The sequence below is a fragment of the Ixodes scapularis genome, unplaced genomic scaffold, assembly GCF_016920785.2.
Source record: "Ixodes scapularis isolate PalLabHiFi unplaced genomic scaffold, ASM1692078v2 PGA_scaffold3__209_contigs__length_174095766, whole genome shotgun sequence".
In the NCBI taxonomy this organism is placed as follows: domain Eukaryota; kingdom Metazoa; phylum Arthropoda; class Arachnida; order Ixodida; family Ixodidae; genus Ixodes; species Ixodes scapularis.
In genome coordinates, this window is record NW_024609868.1 from 36,386,503 (window position 1) to 36,404,372 (window position 17,870).

Below are 17,870 nucleotides of genomic sequence, written 5' to 3' on the forward strand. Positions count from 1 at the left end.
ATATTCTGCCTCCGATACCAGTAGTTTTGTTCTCATAGTCTTCATCATAACCCAGTCCTCATGAATATATTGTACCAGAGGGCTGCATCACGATGCTGATGCACAGCAATTTGAATATAAATTGAACCCAGCTTGAAGATGTATCAAAACGTTTTATTTTACACGTGAAAATGTACAAGGGCACTGCATGATATGACAATTTTGCTTGCCTTTTTTTTTACGTACAGAACTTTCTAGCGTAATACAACAATATAGTCAAAAATAGTACCTTTAAGCACGTGGTAAATATACATGGCTGGTGGAAAATGTACCCGCAAAAAGCTGCTGTGCATGGTACAGTCGGTGAACGAGTCGTTCTCGTCAGCTCTGCACTCGAAAGTCCGACAAAGGAGGACGTCACCGAACTGTTCCATGTCGTCTCTGCGATACTGCTGAGACATAATGTTTGGTCCACTCACACAAGCTTACCACAACGCTAACGGGTAGAAACAACAGCGTCCAGCCGGTTGTTTTCGAGCATTTAAAAGCGAGTCGGTGGTTACAGTCACACAAGACTAGTCGCGAAGAAAACATACCTCGTCCGTCAGCATATTCGCACCTTCAAGGGACGTATTGGGCTAACCTTTTTATGAGCGAAAAAGGCAGACGTCATATCCCAGAGATAAACCATTCTGAGCATTTCGGTATTTCCAGCATGTTTAGGTTGTGATACGGGGTGCTGTTGCAAGTTCTATACAAAAGAAGAAGAAGAAAAAAAAGTAATACGTTTTGTTTTAAACCTTAAGCGGAGTTTGAGGCTAGGTCAAACAGTTTGACAGTCCGGATCCTCGCTTTTCACAGATCCTCACACATTCCAGTGGCGTTTTGCCCCGTTCCCGCGTAACTGGCTTTTGGGAACCGAGCGCGAATTTGCTATAATGACGACTTCGTGGTTCAGACATCCAGACGGGTAATAACTTACACTACCTCAGTACTTCTGCCTAAAACGTCAGCAAACAACCCCCCCCCCCCTTTTCTAAAAAAACAAAAGCAACAACAACAAAAAGAAACATAACAACAACATCAACAACAACAAATCCATTTGAATACAACGCTTATGGAATGGGCCCTCCTGAGCAGTTGACTTGAAATCCGCGAGAAGGGAACTGCGTCGCTGGAAAGTGCGAATAGCTGTACAAAGACGTTTTCCGTGTGGTTTAGTCCTTTTTTTTTCTTCGGAAGGCTACATAAGATTTGTTTGTGACGATGGAACACACATCGGCTGGTTTTCTAATGGCAGCTATGTGAAGAATATAGAAGCGTCTAGCATTTTAAGTTATTTAAAAGCAGTTTTCGGAACGGAAGAAAACGATCATACATTAGAGAAATCTCTGCGTCAGTACCTCCTTTTTTTCTCAAATCTCTCATTTAGAAAACTAAAACAAGACTCTTCAGCTTCTGGAACTGAACGAGTACTCATTCCAGCAATAATAATGCGTTAGGTTTCAGATATGACAAAATGTATAGCAAAGCTCGTATGTATGACAAAAATAAAATAATTGAGCCATTGCAATATCGATAATGGTTGAAGTAACCTGCGAAAGCAGATTTGTTTCACTTCAAACGAATGATTTACAACTGTACTTTTTCAATAGTCGTCTCGATACTGAACTACTATTATTTTTTTTTTCACTTGTAATAAAAAAAGTGTATTCTAATTTCTAATGCGCGATGAAAACGCTTTGGTCAGGCAAAGCGCAAGGAATGCACGGCGGACACTTACACAATAACAAAAAAACAAAGGGTAGTTCCCTTTCTCCACCAACGCAAAGCGTAGTCTTCAAAACGTCTTTCGTACGAGAGGTGGGAGCCACAATTTCCTCAATGCTTGCAAATGAAAAGCCCCCTTCGCGCTCCCATTCCCTCATGTTGTGTTAGTGCTGATGACACGCTGACAGATGTCACCCGAGTTGATTAAGAGTATTTCATAAAATAACAACCCTGACTCTTACACTCTCATAAAACAGACTAGCAAGATGCAAAGAGAGAGCAGAGAGATCTTCATTTAAGAATAAAATAGCTTATGCGAGCCCTAAAGCTCACCAAAAACGCGTGCTGAGTACTTACAAAGCGCAACACTCGACGCACCACTGGCGACACCCTCCGTAGACAACCATCACGAACACAGGTTGACGGAACGAAGATTGTGTACTATCGAAGATGTCAGAGAGATCACAAAACTCGGGGTTGCTACTGGTGTGGCAGTTTCTGAAATCAGCCCCCCCCCCCCCCCCCCCCCCCCTGTCCTCTCCCTCCCCCCAAGCATGCACAACCTGCAGAAACCGTGGTCATCGTATACTCCAAAAGTTGACGGGGTAGTGTCGGTCGCTTGTTGATGTGGAAAGGCTCTAAAGTGTTTGAACGGCCGTCAGTCGTTTAAACCCGCTCCGAGTGAACAATAGATTGTGTTGTACATTTGGCAGAGATCACAAAATGACTAGAGCAAACACTGTAAAGTAGGAAAACGCCTTCTGAGGATATATTACAGAACACTGGAAGGCCGAAAAAATCAACATCAGCGCGAAACAAGAAGGGACCGGGGCCATCCATATCGACAAGAATCGTCCCTCTCAGCTCGTAACAAGTGTACAAAGTGTCGAGTATCATTCCTAGTTAACAATTGGGGAGTCTGGGATTACGTTCTCGAGCGCACGCGCCACTTGGTGGACGCACCCCCTGCGCCATATTTACATAAACTCTCCGCAACATTTCCGGAGTCCTCGAGGCTCCCTGAATTGGTATCACATGCACCCCACTTCTTGGGAGCAACGACCCACGTGCACCATACACCCACACAACTACCGTATCGCCTAATTAAAACCGAAGCTCTTTCCTCGAAAGCGCCAACACAAACACGAAAAGAGATTTTAACTGCAGAAACAGCGCCGCTTTGCGTTTGACGGGGACACGTCATGGTGTCCTTGCCGAAAACAAACTAAGCGGTCCTCAGTCTCCAAGTGAGAACCTTGATATTTACCAGCATCAGACCACAAGGTTCATTCGGCAAGAGCTGCGAAAGTAAGCTGCTTCGTGCACGATATCTGGACAGCAGAACGAGCTGAATTAGTAACGAGCGTACACGCCTCCTTCACAAAGCACCAACTTCAAGGCGACGCTGCAGCATGTTGTCGATACACGAGCTACCGGAATTGCCTTTGCTTGAGTCATCGGAGCAGGTTCCCTAGGCACCGATGCAGCTCCAGTTAGTTCTTGCGGAAACGTGCGTTAGGGCTCGTAGGCCGAGGGTCATCTGGGCGTGTTCCGTCTGTGCGACGAGGGTCGGAAGAGGTCAGTTCACCCCATGGCGCGCCCTCCACGCCAGAGGAAACCTCAGCTGGCGTCATACAATCGTCCCATGGCTCGTCGCTGAGGGTGTCGCGGCTGTCACGTGGACGCTGCATTCGGACTGCGATAAATAAAGAAAAAAAAAAAAAAACGTAATGAGTGAAAGGGTTGAACGCGAGCTAGCAGCGAGCGTGCATCAGATTCATTTCGAACCGCCCATCAAAGTTGTGGATTTGAAAGATGATATGTTGACTTACTCACAGCTCGTGCAGGTGATACGTTGTATTTTGTTTAATCGACAGATTTCATACGCCTGTTTAGCAAATTTATGTCCGCTCTGTTATTATAATCTGTTCACATCTAGGCTGACGGGACAGCGAGGCTACACGAGCGGGCGTTTGGTTTGAGGAAGAACGAGTCAAAGCCGCAATCTTGTGCCTGTAGCCTTCACTGCCTTTAGGCATAGGGGTCAATGGAGTATATTAATATATGCGTGCTTTGCTCGCTCATTAAAGTGGCGGGAAGTGCGCAGGTCATTGCATTTCGCATTTCGGGTTACGATTTTTCCAATGTTGAACTCATGGAACACGGACGACGGTGATCGTAGTTAAAGCGAGTAGGCGGGCGAGCTGGTTAAGGATAGACATGGTAACTGTGGAGCGAGGGGACAAAAAGGGACGGACAGACACGAAACTCCGAGCTTCGAAACTTGTGACTTTTTATCACGGCAAGGAGGAATGATAGCAACGGGACGCTAGCTCCGTGTTTTTTGCCAGCCTCCTAATTTGCTTTATTCTATTAGAGCCTCTATGTTTTCAGCGTCCGCTTAGCCGGGAAAAAATTGAGCCAGTCACATCTTTTGACTGACTGATGTCTACCCTGTTAAAACACACACACACACACACACACACACACACACACACACACACACACACACACACACACACACACACACACACACACACACACACACACACACACACACACACACACACACACACACACACACACACACACACACACAAACACACAAACACACACACACACACACACACACACACACACACACACACACACACACACACACACACACACACACACACACACACACACACACACACACACACACACACACAAACAAAAAAAAAAATCTACGTTAGGCAGGTTTTACTTGTTGATGAATTACGACCGGTAGGAACACGACAGACGTGTTGGTATACGCATATTTTATTTGTTTTATCAACGAGCACGCAATCTATTAGGCAAAAGTACAATGCCGGCCCGTTTTCTAGCTCGCCAACAGGCTCTGCAAGTTTTGTCTGCCCGGTTCGGCTCATTGCACAAGGTTGGCCACGGGTTTGAAACAAAGCATGGAGGTTCCACCATGGCATTCGAGACTGCCAGAGGTTTCAGTATTGTCCCAGAACACACAGTGGCGCGAATAGACCGGCACGCGTTAACAATCTCCTCCACCGGCGTTTTTTAGAACACACCTGGAGTGAGGTATCCTGCTCCTGGCGTTGTATCCGTTGCTGATGCGGCGGTGTGAGGCCGCCATTTTCCTGCAGCGGCACTGACTCTGACTTGTGCGACGAGAAGTTGAGCCTGAACGACGACGTCTTAGATGCGCGGCTACGAGCACTAGCAGCAGCGGCGCCACCTCCATCACGACTGTTCTCTCGGCGACTGGGCCGGGGAGACTTGATGCGCACGGAGCCGTGCTTCAGAAAGATGCGCTTGCTCGAGATTGGGCTGGGTCGAATCAGGAATCTGTGAGTACGAGTGGAAGGAGCACGAAACAAACCGGGTTCATATCAGGTCGCGTCCGAATCCGGTGAACCCGGATCTGATGGTTTCGGATTTCGTAAACCTACGTGAATCTGATAAAACCGACCATATTGCATCAGATGGGGTGTTTCTCGAGACCACCACATCTTATAGCACGAGATCTAGAACTGCCAGACATATTTGGTGGTTCCAGCAGCTATAAGATTTTGAAACGCACCAGAGCAGGAATCGCAATAATTTATGGTTCCAGATCAGGGGTTTTCTGATCAGTTTTTTTTATGAACTGAGGATTTGAGATCTGGAGTTCCAGTACTAGGGAGATTTCAAATCTGAATGTTCCAGATTTCAAGCTTTTTACCCGAGGGTTTTCTATTCGGAGGATCTACATCCAAAAGTTCCAGATGGGGTTATAGATCTGAGTTTTTCATGCTGACATCTGGAGTTTTTATATTTCTATGCTTGCATCTCAATCCAGACCCCGGTCCGAAATCGGTGCGCCAAATTTGATTGATCCGAATGGCAAGAAGATATCAAAGTTTTCTGTAGAAATACTCACATGATATCGCCCTCCTCGAGTGGTAAATCACAGTTAGGGTTGATGATCACATATGACAGGCTGTGCCGTTTGTCTGAGACTTCATCTGGAAAGTAGACAAGAGCATTATTTAACACCGTAACATTTTAAACTATTTTTTAATCGAGCGTAGCTAGTTTCCTGCACTAATTTGATAAACATTTTGTCTCTCGATGTGGGCATACAATTGTGCTCAGGTAAAAATAAGGCGTCAAATATAACGTGAGCAAATCGTGGTGGTGTGAACTATGGAGAAAATGGGAAATATGTTACTACCCCCGCTTTAAAACATATATGGTTATCAAACCCGCCTGGAAGAAGGCAGTTGCCCCTGGCACCAGTGAGTAGCAAACTATTAGGCGAGTTATCAGTACGTAACGTTTCAATATTAGTGTTCACGTGTCCGTACTATTTTTGTACATAGTGGGGTTTGAATCGTGCAATTGAGTCCCCTATTCACACATTTACCCATATGCGGAGGCGAGCCATTCAAGTCAATACGCCTCCCGGCCCGTGCCATGAGTTATGCTCCGTCGTGTACTGCATAGTGCTGCGTCCTTTAGAGCTTAACTGGATAAAGGGAGAAACCCACGACCCCCTTGGACCAGTAAGAGCGTCGGAGCTCTCAGCTGGAGGAGTGCAGTCCAACGGTACGTTGTCACGTGCCTTGCTCCGACAATCCGGTTGGCTCGTGGGCACCGTAGCTTTCTTTGCCAAGTTATGATGGAGGAGAGTATATATGGCGGCTCAGATAGATTTCTGAGATTTTCAACGTCTATTTTACGATGAAACGAAGTACAGCGCCAAAACATCTTTCCACCGTTTATCATACAAACGAAAAATGTGGAATCACGGGGCTGTGGACGCGTGTGAAGCGACTGATGCTCTGCAGACGAGATCAACTGCGCATGCCCAGAACACGTTTCCCAGCCTCATAGACAAAGATGGCAGCACGCAGAAGGCGGCGATTGCAATGGTAGTTTTAGTAGGTTGTTCCAATAATCCAGGTAACGGTACCCGATACTCCTCCGGCACATTTACGCACGCAATATATCAATATCGGGTCTTAGGGAGTTTTAGAGAACCGTTTTTGCACATTTGATGTTGTACGATAGGCCGTCCAGTACGACTTGCGCATGCAAAAGCCTTCTGCGGTATCACATGCGCAGTTCGTACCGGAGGGCTTATCGTACCGTATCGTATGTGCAAAAACGGTTCCCTAAAACTCTCTTTTGTTACTGGAGCTACCGGACCGATCTACCCCCAAATGAGCCAGCTGATCGGGCGCCTTCCATCTCTCACCGTAGTCCTGGACCGGCAGGCCCAGGTCCTGCATCCGGGTGCGCACGAGCGTGCTGATCTCTTGGCGCTCGATGTTCTCGTTGAAGCTGGCCTTGTCGTCGAGCAGGTCGAGTGACACCTGTTGGAGAAACACCTCCATTGCAGGTGGCGAGGGGGGCAAGAGTCAGTGCAAGTGCGAGCGCGGCCTACAACCGGGTGCAATGTGTCACAGTCACACGCGAAGGGAGTTGGGGGACGCGAGGTATACACGCGCCACGCGCGATGACTGACCTAAACTGCTCGCGATTACTAGAAGCGCTCGTGATCAGTTTCCATTCGCATTGATCGAGTGCCAGGCTCAGTTGACGTAGGAATATAATCCTTTTCAGTTTAAGTCCGTCCGCAGCCGGCACTGCTTTCTGGTGGAGCCAATCAAGGAGCGGTTAATAGTGCATTGCCACGGCGCTCGCATTCTTTGTGCGTTTGCTAAACCAATCACGCACAAAACAAAGTGGAGGGTCACGGCGTGTTCACTGCTCGTGATTGGGTAAGCCGGTCATAGAGAACGTACAACGGTAACGAGAGCCGTGACTGCGCCATCGGATGGTAACGTCGGCTGCAGTCGAACTTAAAGTGAAACTATTATAGCCAACACCAAATTTAGGTGACAGTTAAGTATATTCTGTTATTTTTTTACAGCGATCGAAGCTGTCAAAAAATACGACCAACGAGTCATGGTCGTGTTTTTTTCGTGTGCGTCAACAGAAAATCATCGCACGCGCCTTATCATCCTTCTCTCGCGCGTCTTATCATCTATCATGTGGTTTTGACACTTGTTTCAATGTGAAAACCACCAACCAAGTGTCAAAACCACGTGATAGATGATAAGTCGCGCGCGAACGATGATAAGTACGTAGCGCTCCTCGAATCCGTTTCTCGGTAAAGGTTGCGGTTGCATAAGCTGCCGCGGCGACGGCAGAGAACCAAGTGGGGAGTGACATCACTTGGAACGCTAACAATGCGGAGCACGTAGCGCTCCCCGCATGCGTTTCTTGGTAAAGCTTGCGGTTTCATCAGCTGCTGCGGCAACGGCAGCCGTACGAAGTCTTTAATATATAAAAAAATGTTTTGGTACAGTGCATTTACTTTTATTTCATCAACCATTTTGTATAGACCCTTTTGCTGTTTACAAACATGAACTGCCGCTTGCGTCCCGAGCGACTTCCGGTCGCACCGTCTTTGCAAGCCTGTTGAGTTGGCTTATGTCACCACTGCTAGAAAGCATAAACGCTACACGGACAACAAAGTTTGAGATTTGCAGAGGTTGCCGCATATAACTGCGTCTGAGCCAGGACGTACATGCAAGCACTCTTTTTGGGAAATCAAAAGATGATCTGCAACCAAGGAACACAAATACGCAAAGGCGTCACCGGCACGCGGGCACGAAACGGGTTAAGGGTGTGTGTGTGTGTGTGTGGGGGGGGCGTATATTTTGATGACCAGTAAGACCACCGAAGTTTGGGAGGCGATAACGTAGCCATATGTGAATATGGGCATTTGTGCAAATGTGATATGGGCAAACGCGGAACTACAAATGCAAAGGAATACGATTTTTTACACGAATAATCTGAGCTTGTTTTTTGGTGTGATGTCAAAAACATGCGTTAATGCATAGCAAAAAAAAAAAAAAAGAAAAAAAATCATACGGCAGTTGATCGATACCAGGTGAGGCGCGCCATGATACCCTACAAATGTTACGAGTATGTGTGATACGTCAAGCTAAAATTGAGAAGTTCCCCATCTGTAAAACCGAGTATCAATTACGCCTATATATATTAATATAGATCTCGTGCAGAGCTCGATTTGCTACGAGTATTCTACAACTTAAATCCTTTTCTTTAGACATAAAATCACGAACTCTAATGGTGTATAGCCGGCACCGCAAAGACTGTGCCAACATCGTCATAAGAACTCGTTTATGAAAGATGGCTGGTAATTTCTGAAAATTGATGAAGTAGAAGATTTGACGTCATTACCGCAAAATGTGCATCGTCATGCGTGTTTGCTTGTTACTAGTAAAAAAATCAATTCACAGTAGTAATAAATTCGATTTGTAACTACTCAAAGAACACGCGGGTCCCGCCAGTTGATTCTTGCACACTTATGCTGCAACTTAGTGTCAAATGTTTTCCTTGGTGGCGTCATGATATATCTAAACTCAATGCATACATGTTCAATTGTTTTTACATTTTGAGTTCATTCTTTTGAGCGTGTGATGCAGCAGGAACATTAAAGACTTTAATCGAAGAACCACCCGGAAATACCATATAGGAATGGCGTCATTTTGTTAGTGACTTGACTGCTCGTTTAGTAAGTACGGGGTAAGATTTCTCCCCGACCGTACCGCCAATCACAAGGACGCCATACACAAAATGGTCGGAGTGCGTGCGGATATTCCCCGTAAGGTAACTGGCCTTTACAAAAAAGAACAGTTGGGTTTTGGTGTTCTTTGCTCCAGATATTCTTTACGTGACAGGGGTTGCCAGGGGGTTTTAAAGAAGCCACGAAACGATTTTTCTGATTTTGCTAATTACTACTTAGAATCACTTCCTAACGTTCATAACTGTATAAACTTTTCTTAGTTTTTCTTTCTAGGCAATGCCAGTCGCCAAATATTTCGAGAAATATGAACATCGTTTATTCCCTCAACTCGGAGCCAGAACCATTGATAGCCAACGCGCAAAGACGACGAGCGCCGTGACGGTGCACTTTTGCGCTCGTGCTTGGTGTGAAACGCGTGGCATGGTGTCGACGAGGTGTCGGGCTGCCTCTTGTCAGCGCCCTGTGTGCCGGGATCGTGAGAAACGTTGACGATGCAGTGCTCGAGTGCCTTGTCACGTGGGGTGGTGCCAGGGCAGCAGATATGCCAGCGCACCCACCTCGTCCGCCGACTGGACTAGGATTCTGGGCGGGTACTGAGGCAGGTAGGGCCTTCGTTTAACCGACCCGGATATGAGTGGGTGGAACTCCTCGGGACACACGCAGCGCACGCCGACGCCGCCGTCTGGCAGCTGCGACTCCGGAGTGCGCATTCGCGGATTGCTGCCGGCGGTCTCCTTGCGAGCCGCCTTGGACGGGATGTCGCCCTGACAACCAACACTCCCCGTTTTACTCGCTGTTCAGTACAGCAGTTAACACTGATGTGCAAGCTCAGTTGATCAGTATGATTCGCTATTGTGCACTATGCAATTACCATTTCACTGCGGCTACAGCTCTTTTTGATGATCAAGATGTGCGTCTTAGTGCGGCCTGAGAGGCAAATTAAATGCAGCACCGCCTCAGTGTGAGTCAATGTGATAAAAACAAAATTGAGCATGAGACACAGCGTATACCTTTGGTAGATTTACCGAAATGTTTTCTTTCATTTATTGGGAAGCTGCAGTGCCATCAGGCATTATATATATATAAAAAAGGCAAACATGAAAACGAATTGCAGGAAGATCTATTGGGAAATTCTTAGGGAATGCGTTAGCATGCCCTTTGGAAACGATAACGCGGACCCCTTCACTTTTTTCTTTTGGCTTTCTCGTTTGCTTTCTTTATTTTTTACAGCCTCGTTTTAGCCTCGTTACGGGGTCGGTGCTAGCGTTTCTCAAAGGATGACGTTTTGGGCTTTTCTCAAGGGTGATGCTAACGGATTCCCTAAGGGTTCTCTAATGGATCTTCCTGTAATTTATTCTTACCCCTTTTCTGTACTTTCCCTGTCAAAGTATGTCAAAGCCCTTGGATACTTTCATCCACATCAGTCGTGGAAACAACCACATTCGTACCACTCGTGGGAGCAATCGCATTCATATCACTCGTGGAGGGAACCGCATCCATCGTCTTAACTACACACACACATCACAGCCCACGCACCACTACTACGGAAACCTAGAGCGAAGAACAACTGACGACGGCTAAACGGCAACTGAGCAGGCGCGCATTAAACCGCGCCACGGCGCGCGAGGGGCCGCCTGCTTGGAGTTTCTTTCTGTATAGGCTCCTTACGGGAGCCAGAGTTGCGGGTTCATGACCGTAGCGCCCTCCTTCCTGCACAGCATGTGCAAAGTCTACGTTCCTGCACGGAATTCGATCCGGCTCCTCACGTGATCGGATATCGGTGAATAGCGGCGCGGCAGCACGCGGAAAACAAACACGTAACTCTGGCTCCCGTAGGGAACCTAAACAGGAACTATACTCTTGCTCACTGACTTCACGCCAGCTATGCGCGTGAAGGGCTCGTTTTGACGAAAACCCTGCGGTGTCTGTCAGTTTGTCGGCGCCAAAAAGAGAGGGAGTGGTTGACGCATGCTGACGTCAGCGCTTCGGATCAATGAGAGCGTCGCACGCATCACCCTCTACGCCTCCTTCTCCCTCTCTCGCCGGCGTTGACAAACGAAAGACACTGCTGAATTTTCGACAAAACGAGCGTTCTAATGCTAACGCATTAACAGTTTACGCGGTTGCGGCACGAACCATCTCACAAAACAGGGAATTCCATTCCTTACGTTGTTTTGTACCCTAACTATTCCTTATCTCACAACTAGCCCACATATCCATTCTATTGTAGTTCAATTCTTTGTAAATTTACGCGAGACAACGCCACCTCTTAGCGCAAGTGGGAAGCAGAGAAATGGGTGACTCGCGCCTCTTGGAACGCATCGTAAGAACGCGCGCGACCTCGTAGCTACAATTTAAAACAGACGAACGGGTTGAAGTTGAAACTATACTCCGTATCGCTAGTTGCGTGCAGTACAGACGAAGACAACACCAGGCGAAGGAAGAAAAGGCAAGCACAAGGAAGGCTGGTGAGGTAGAGATAAACCTCCTCTCCTCTCTAACGTTATTAGTGATCTCCCTTCCTCCCCCCCCCCCCCCTTCCCCCCTCCTCCACTTCCGTTCGGCCTTCCAAGTGTTCGCGCTTTCGCTCTTTACTTGTCGTTGCCTTCGCCTGCATTGCACACAACTAGTTACACGGAGTATAGATGAGGCTTAAACGGGAAAATCAAAACTAAACTGAAAATTATCTCCCATCCTCGAAAAGTAGGCGCGAAACCTTTTTTTTTTTTATTATTTTTTTTTTTTTTTAGACAACCCTCGAGGAATACAGCTGTCTGGGGGGCCGTCACAAAAGGCATCGACATGCCTGACAAGGCGACAGCCCCCCGCCATCTCCACGTCCAGACAAAATGAAAGACTTAGATGACGAAAACTACTTGATCATGAAAGATCAAACATAAAATCCCATAAGCGGTACAGAACACTGTAAACAAAGAGAAAACAATGAACTAAAACCAGACTCTCCCCCACGTAAGACAAACAACAACGAGGCACATCAATTTTTATGCCTGCACAAACATGACAAACAAAGGGGCCACAAACAACAACATAGTGCAGCCAGCCAGCCATCTCTACAAAGAGATGCTGCACAAAAAACAACATACGCGCACAAAAAAAAAAATACTGAAAAAAAAACATGTTATTTTTGAAGGGACAATAGATAGACATTTATGTTTTTCTTTAAAGCTTGTATAGACATACCTCCCAGAATAATGGTCATGATATCAGGGTGGTCATTCAGAAGTACAGGTATTTGATAATCTAATTTTTGTATGCCATAGTTTGTGCGTATTTTTTGCCTTCTGTAGCTGGTGTGCCGAAAATTGTAGGGATGATCTGTCCAAAGATACGTACTGAAAAAGACAGTTGGTTCTAATTTGATTTGATTATAGATTAATAAAGATAATTTTTTATTTATAACATTTTGAATAGTCAATATTCGGTGCTTTCTAAAGAGCGGAGCAGAGTGACTCCGGTACGGGGCATTTTCGACCAAGCGCAGGGCCTTTTTCTGCAATATGTGCAGGGTTTCTATATTTGTTTTTACTGTGGTCCCCCATACAAGGAGACAGTAGTGAAGACGTGAATGAACTAAGGTATAATATGGTTGTTTTTTTACCCAGTGAGGCAGCACATTTTTAAGTCTATAGATAATCCCGATAGAGCGTGAGATTTCCGTTCTTATTCTCTGCACATGGAAAGACCAATTTAGAGTTTCATGAAACAGAACACCTAAGAACCTATGTGATATAACACGTTCGATGATTTCGCTTTGAAATTGAATTTGAATCTCCTGCTGAATACATTTATTTCGTGGTCGAAATATAATATACTTTGTTTTTTTCGTGTTTAATTGAATTTGGTTTGCTCTAAGCCACGATGATAAATTTTCAAGCCATGCGTTCGTTTCGTGCTCGAGTACTTCTAGGCTTCTTCCAGAAAAAAATATGTTTGTGTCATCAGCATATAAAATTATATCTGGTGTTTGAGGTATTCTTATAATGTCATTTATGTAGATTAAAAATAAGAGAGGGCCAAGAATGGACCCTTGCGGGACACCGTATTCTATTTTACCCATATTTGACCTCGCGTGATTTATGTCTGTATACTGTGACCGATTCGATAAATAGCTTTTTATTAAACTAAGTGAGATTCCCCTAATTCCATATTTGGACAATTTGCCGAAAAGAATATGATGCTTGATTGAATCAAACGCCTTTTTGAAGTCAAGAAACACTCCTACTGTGTATAACTTCTGCTCGAAATTGTCAATTATTTTATTTTTTATGTTTAGCAGCGCCAATTCAGACGATTTTTGCTTCTGAAAGCCGTACTGTTGCTCAGCTATAACATTATGTTGTTTAAAAAAATTTATTAGTCGTGCATTAATAGCTCCTTCTATGAGTTTGGAAAAAATGGGAAGAACGGAGATTGGTCTGTAGTTATTTAGGTCATTTTTATCACCTCCTTTGTGAATCACCGACACTCTTGCTATCTTTAATTTATCGGGAAATATGCCGGTACTCAGAATTAGATTACATATATGTGAGATTGGCCCACTAATTAAGTGAGCAACTGATTTTATAGGCTGGGATTTTATACCATCTTCACCACAAGCACTGTTATTCTTAAGTTTGTGTATTAGGCTGTATACTTCGGTTTCAGTAGTAGGAAACAAAAATATTGAACTCTCAATACCCGGTGAGATGTAAGATTCGTAATCACAACTACTAATAAAATTGCCAGGGGAAGCACCGGACATCAAAAAGTGGGCATTAAATTTATCAGCAAGCTTAGCCCCTGTACAGGACATGCCTTCAAATATAAGCTGAGAAATATTTTTTCTTTCGTTTTTGGAAAGTAGGTCGTTTACATTTTTCCACACTTTTCTGGGATTATTATATATATCTGCGAACTTATTTTCATGATACACATTTCGTGCTCGTTTAATATCAGCGCCTAGTTTATTTCTGCTCTTTTTAAATTCAGCTAGATAATCCGGATGTTTTGTTTTTATAAAAAGGGCGAAGAGCTTATCTCGTTCTTTTATTCTCCTAAGAAGTGCGGCATCAATCCAAGGCTTTCTAGACTTCCTGTTCCTTTTAAATGGAACCATTGGAAACGCTTGATCATATAGTATCTTAATTCTTGTAGAAAATAAGTCGTGTGCTGCAACGGGATCATCCAACCGAAGAACGAAGCTCCAGTTTTCCTCCTCGACTAAACTTTGAAACAACGTAATATTTTTATCGTTAATGACCCTATACATAATGGGTGCATTATGTATAACCTGTTAGCATATACTACACAACGGAAGAGTGGCTCACTCCTCCTCGCCTGTGACAAAACCTTATCCACAGAACAGAAGTGAGAAATATAAAGAGAGAGAGAGAGAGAGAGAAAGAGAAAGAAAGAATTGGTTACTCACTGCGGATCCTTCAGGGTTGGTTGTGTTTTGTGTCCTGTAGATGCCGATTGGAATCTCGCACGTGGTCGAGCAAAGCTTTTGATAAAGCCGTCCGTATGTTCGGATCCAGAGGTCTTCCTTCGTAATTCGCATCTGTAGTAAAACAAAAAAAAAAAAAAAGAAACTGATATATTTTTTGTTGACTGGAAGTTCGCATTTGAACTTGCTAAGGTGCACTTCAGAGGAAGACCAAATGCGCCATCAATGTTCTCAGTATTCTTCTTTCCTTTATTTTAGCCACCCGTCCAGTCGCAAACTGCTCTGATCATATCACCCTGCAGAGGGATCTAAAAAGAATTAACACTTGGTGCGATCGTTGGCTTATGCCTCTTAACTACGAGAAGTGCAAACTTCTATCATTCACGCGGAAAAAATCTACTCTTTCTTAGGCATACTCACTTGATGGTGTTTCAATTTGCTCTACTCCCTCATACAAGTACCTCGGTATCCATCTGTCTTCCACACTTTCTTGGATTCGTCATATCGACGTCATCACTGCTGATGCTTCGCGGACTCTCGGCTACTTAAAGCGGAATCTAAAATCAGCACCTTCTCACCAAAAGCAACTAGCGTACACTACATTCGTCCGCCCCAAGCTCGAGTACGCCTCGTCCATCTGGCATCCATCACAAGCTTACCTCAGCGACAGTCTGGAAGGAATTCAAAATCGTGCAGCCCGATTCATTCCATCAGCATACTCCCGCGGTGACACAGCTTAAACTTACTCTCGAGCTTCCACTGCTCTCTGACCGCAGAATAATCTCGCGATTATGTCTCTTACATAAAGTTTACCACACCAGCACAAACTTATCTGACTCCCTGATATCACCTCCTGACAGAATTTCGTCACGCCTCAATCACAGCCGTTGCATCAAACGCATAACAGGCAAAACGCTAGCCTTTAATACGCCCTTCTTTCCTCATGCCATAACTATCTGGAACTCTTTTCCTGAAAAAATCATCCTTATTACTGACCAATCCGCTTTTCGCCCAATCAGTGACTGCACATATCCAATAAATTTTAAGTATTTTAACATGTATTACCGTGACTATTGATTTTACATCAATTTTTTGTTTGTTCTATTTTTGTTTTTAAATGTTCTGTATTACTCCACAAGCTTCCCCCCCCTTATGTAATGCCCCACAGGGCCCTTAAGGAGAAATAAATGAAATGAAATAATAACCTCACAGGACAGAAGACCCGGAGTCTTTACACATAGAAAAAAAAAAGTACTATCCCGTCCAATACTCGACAAACACGGTGGCGCTTGGAACGTGGTACTATTAATGACACCCGTAGACGGTTTCGTGAAGCTCGATGCGCGCTGAGAACAAGGCGCACTCGTTGCCGCTTTCTCCACCTGCATCAGCTTGCCGCCTGCTAGTGGGACAGGAAACGCGCCGGACGGTGTTAACTATGATCAATGAAAGCTTAAAAAAATGCAAGGCGGTACGAGTCCGATCACCTTACTGCCATTCCGCGTTGCCAATGAGAATACGGCCCTAACCGATGAGAACGCCGAAGGACGAATCAGGAGGAAAAACGCGTGACTATAATAATAGTTCGCGCCCTGCGTTTGTTTGGTCGATCGCTGACTATGTATAGTAGATTACACCGAGGCGAAGAGTAATAACGGTAGCGCACATCTCGCATTAAATGATAATTACGCTTCGCTAACCTTTCCGCTGGTGGTATCCCTGGATAGTATCGGGAACTAGCCAGGGTAGCTCATGCTAAAGGAGCCGAGCTTACACATGCTCCATGGCGGATGTTGCGGCCACGCGGTTTAGAAGGCAATATTCGCAGCTTACATTGAACAAGAGTGCGCGAAAGGTAGGTGTGATGGTATATAATTGAACCCTAAATGTTTCTGGCTTTATTTATTTCTTTATTTATTTTACCCTCAGGGCGTGAGCATTACAGAGGGGGAAGTGGTTGCATGAGGTATGAGATATTGAAAAAAAAACAAAAAAAAAACAACAAAACACAGACACAGATACACAGGAAATACAATCAGTGTAGATTAGAAAAAAATGCGTTCCAAGGCTTTTTTTAAAAAGGTCGTGATCTATGATCGAGACTACGGGTGCAGCCAGGTGGTCCCAGTCAAAGGATGTAGACGGTATCGAGGAATGGTGAAAGACGTTGGTGCGAGCATATGGGATGCCAACTTTGTATTGATGGTCAAGTCTAGGTGAAACGCAAAGAGAAGGTATAATTAGCTTATTACGCATAGTCTCATTAGTAAAATAAATTTTATGAAACAAACTTAGACGGGCTACTTTTCTGCGAGTCTTCTGCGATTCAGGGAGAGAAAGATAGATTAGACTTAATAGTGCTTACGCTGGCTGTCCGATGGTAATTCGAAAATATAAATTTAACAGAACGATTTTGGACGGCTTCAATCAAATCAATTAGTACAGACTGACCAGGGTCCAAAACAGAAGATGCATATTCAAGCTTTGGTCGTACAAGGGTTTTATAAAGAATTAGCTTCAAAGACTGGGGTGCTAAAAAAAAATCCTTTTAAGAAAACCTAGCATGCGATTAGCGTTGTTAATGATGTAGTTAATGTGCGTCCTCCATGATAAATCAGATACAATATGAGCTCCTAAATACTTATAGGCGGTAACTAATTCAAAGAGATGGTTATTTAGCGTATAATGGGGCTGAGATGAAGTACAACGGGACACTCTCATAACCTTGCATTTGCTAGAATTTCGTACCATGGACCACGAGTCGCACCAGTTGGAAACAGAGTTAATATCGTTTTGTAGTAGGTTAGAATCAGAATCATGAGTAATTTCTCGATAAATAACGCAGTCGTCAGCAAATAAAAACATTTTTGAGGATACATGAGAGGGTAGATTGTTAATGTAAATAAGGAATAATAACGGACCGAGCAAAGAGCCTTGAGGAACGCCTGATGTTACTGATACCATAGCAAAGCTTGTGTTATTCACGTTGACAAATTGTTTACGGTTCGTTAGAAATGAATGTATCCACGTGAGTACCGCCGGATCAATATTTAGTTTACTAAGCTTGGACAAGAG

At 44.7% G+C, this 17,870-nt stretch overlaps 1 protein-coding gene across 1 annotated transcript in view; it reads right to left on the reverse strand.

Moving 5' to 3' along the window:
- Positions 1–132: 132 nt before the first annotated feature.
- The window catches only part of LOC8028181 (potassium channel subfamily T member 2), a 369,599-nt gene continuing 351,861 nt past the window's right edge, over positions 133–17,870 (reverse strand). Inside the window, exons 25-29 of the mRNA XM_040216176.3 lie at positions 14,778–14,909; positions 6,989–7,106; positions 5,669–5,753; positions 4,818–5,094; positions 133–3,445 (exon numbers count right to left, since the gene is read on the reverse strand). Of these exons, the coding sequence (XP_040072110.2) occupies positions 3,380–3,445; positions 4,818–5,094; positions 5,669–5,753; positions 6,989–7,106; positions 14,778–14,909 (678 nt within the window). The 3' untranslated portion in view covers positions 133–3,379. The remainder of the gene's footprint in view (positions 3,446–4,817; positions 5,095–5,668; positions 5,754–6,988; positions 7,107–14,777; positions 14,910–17,870) is intronic.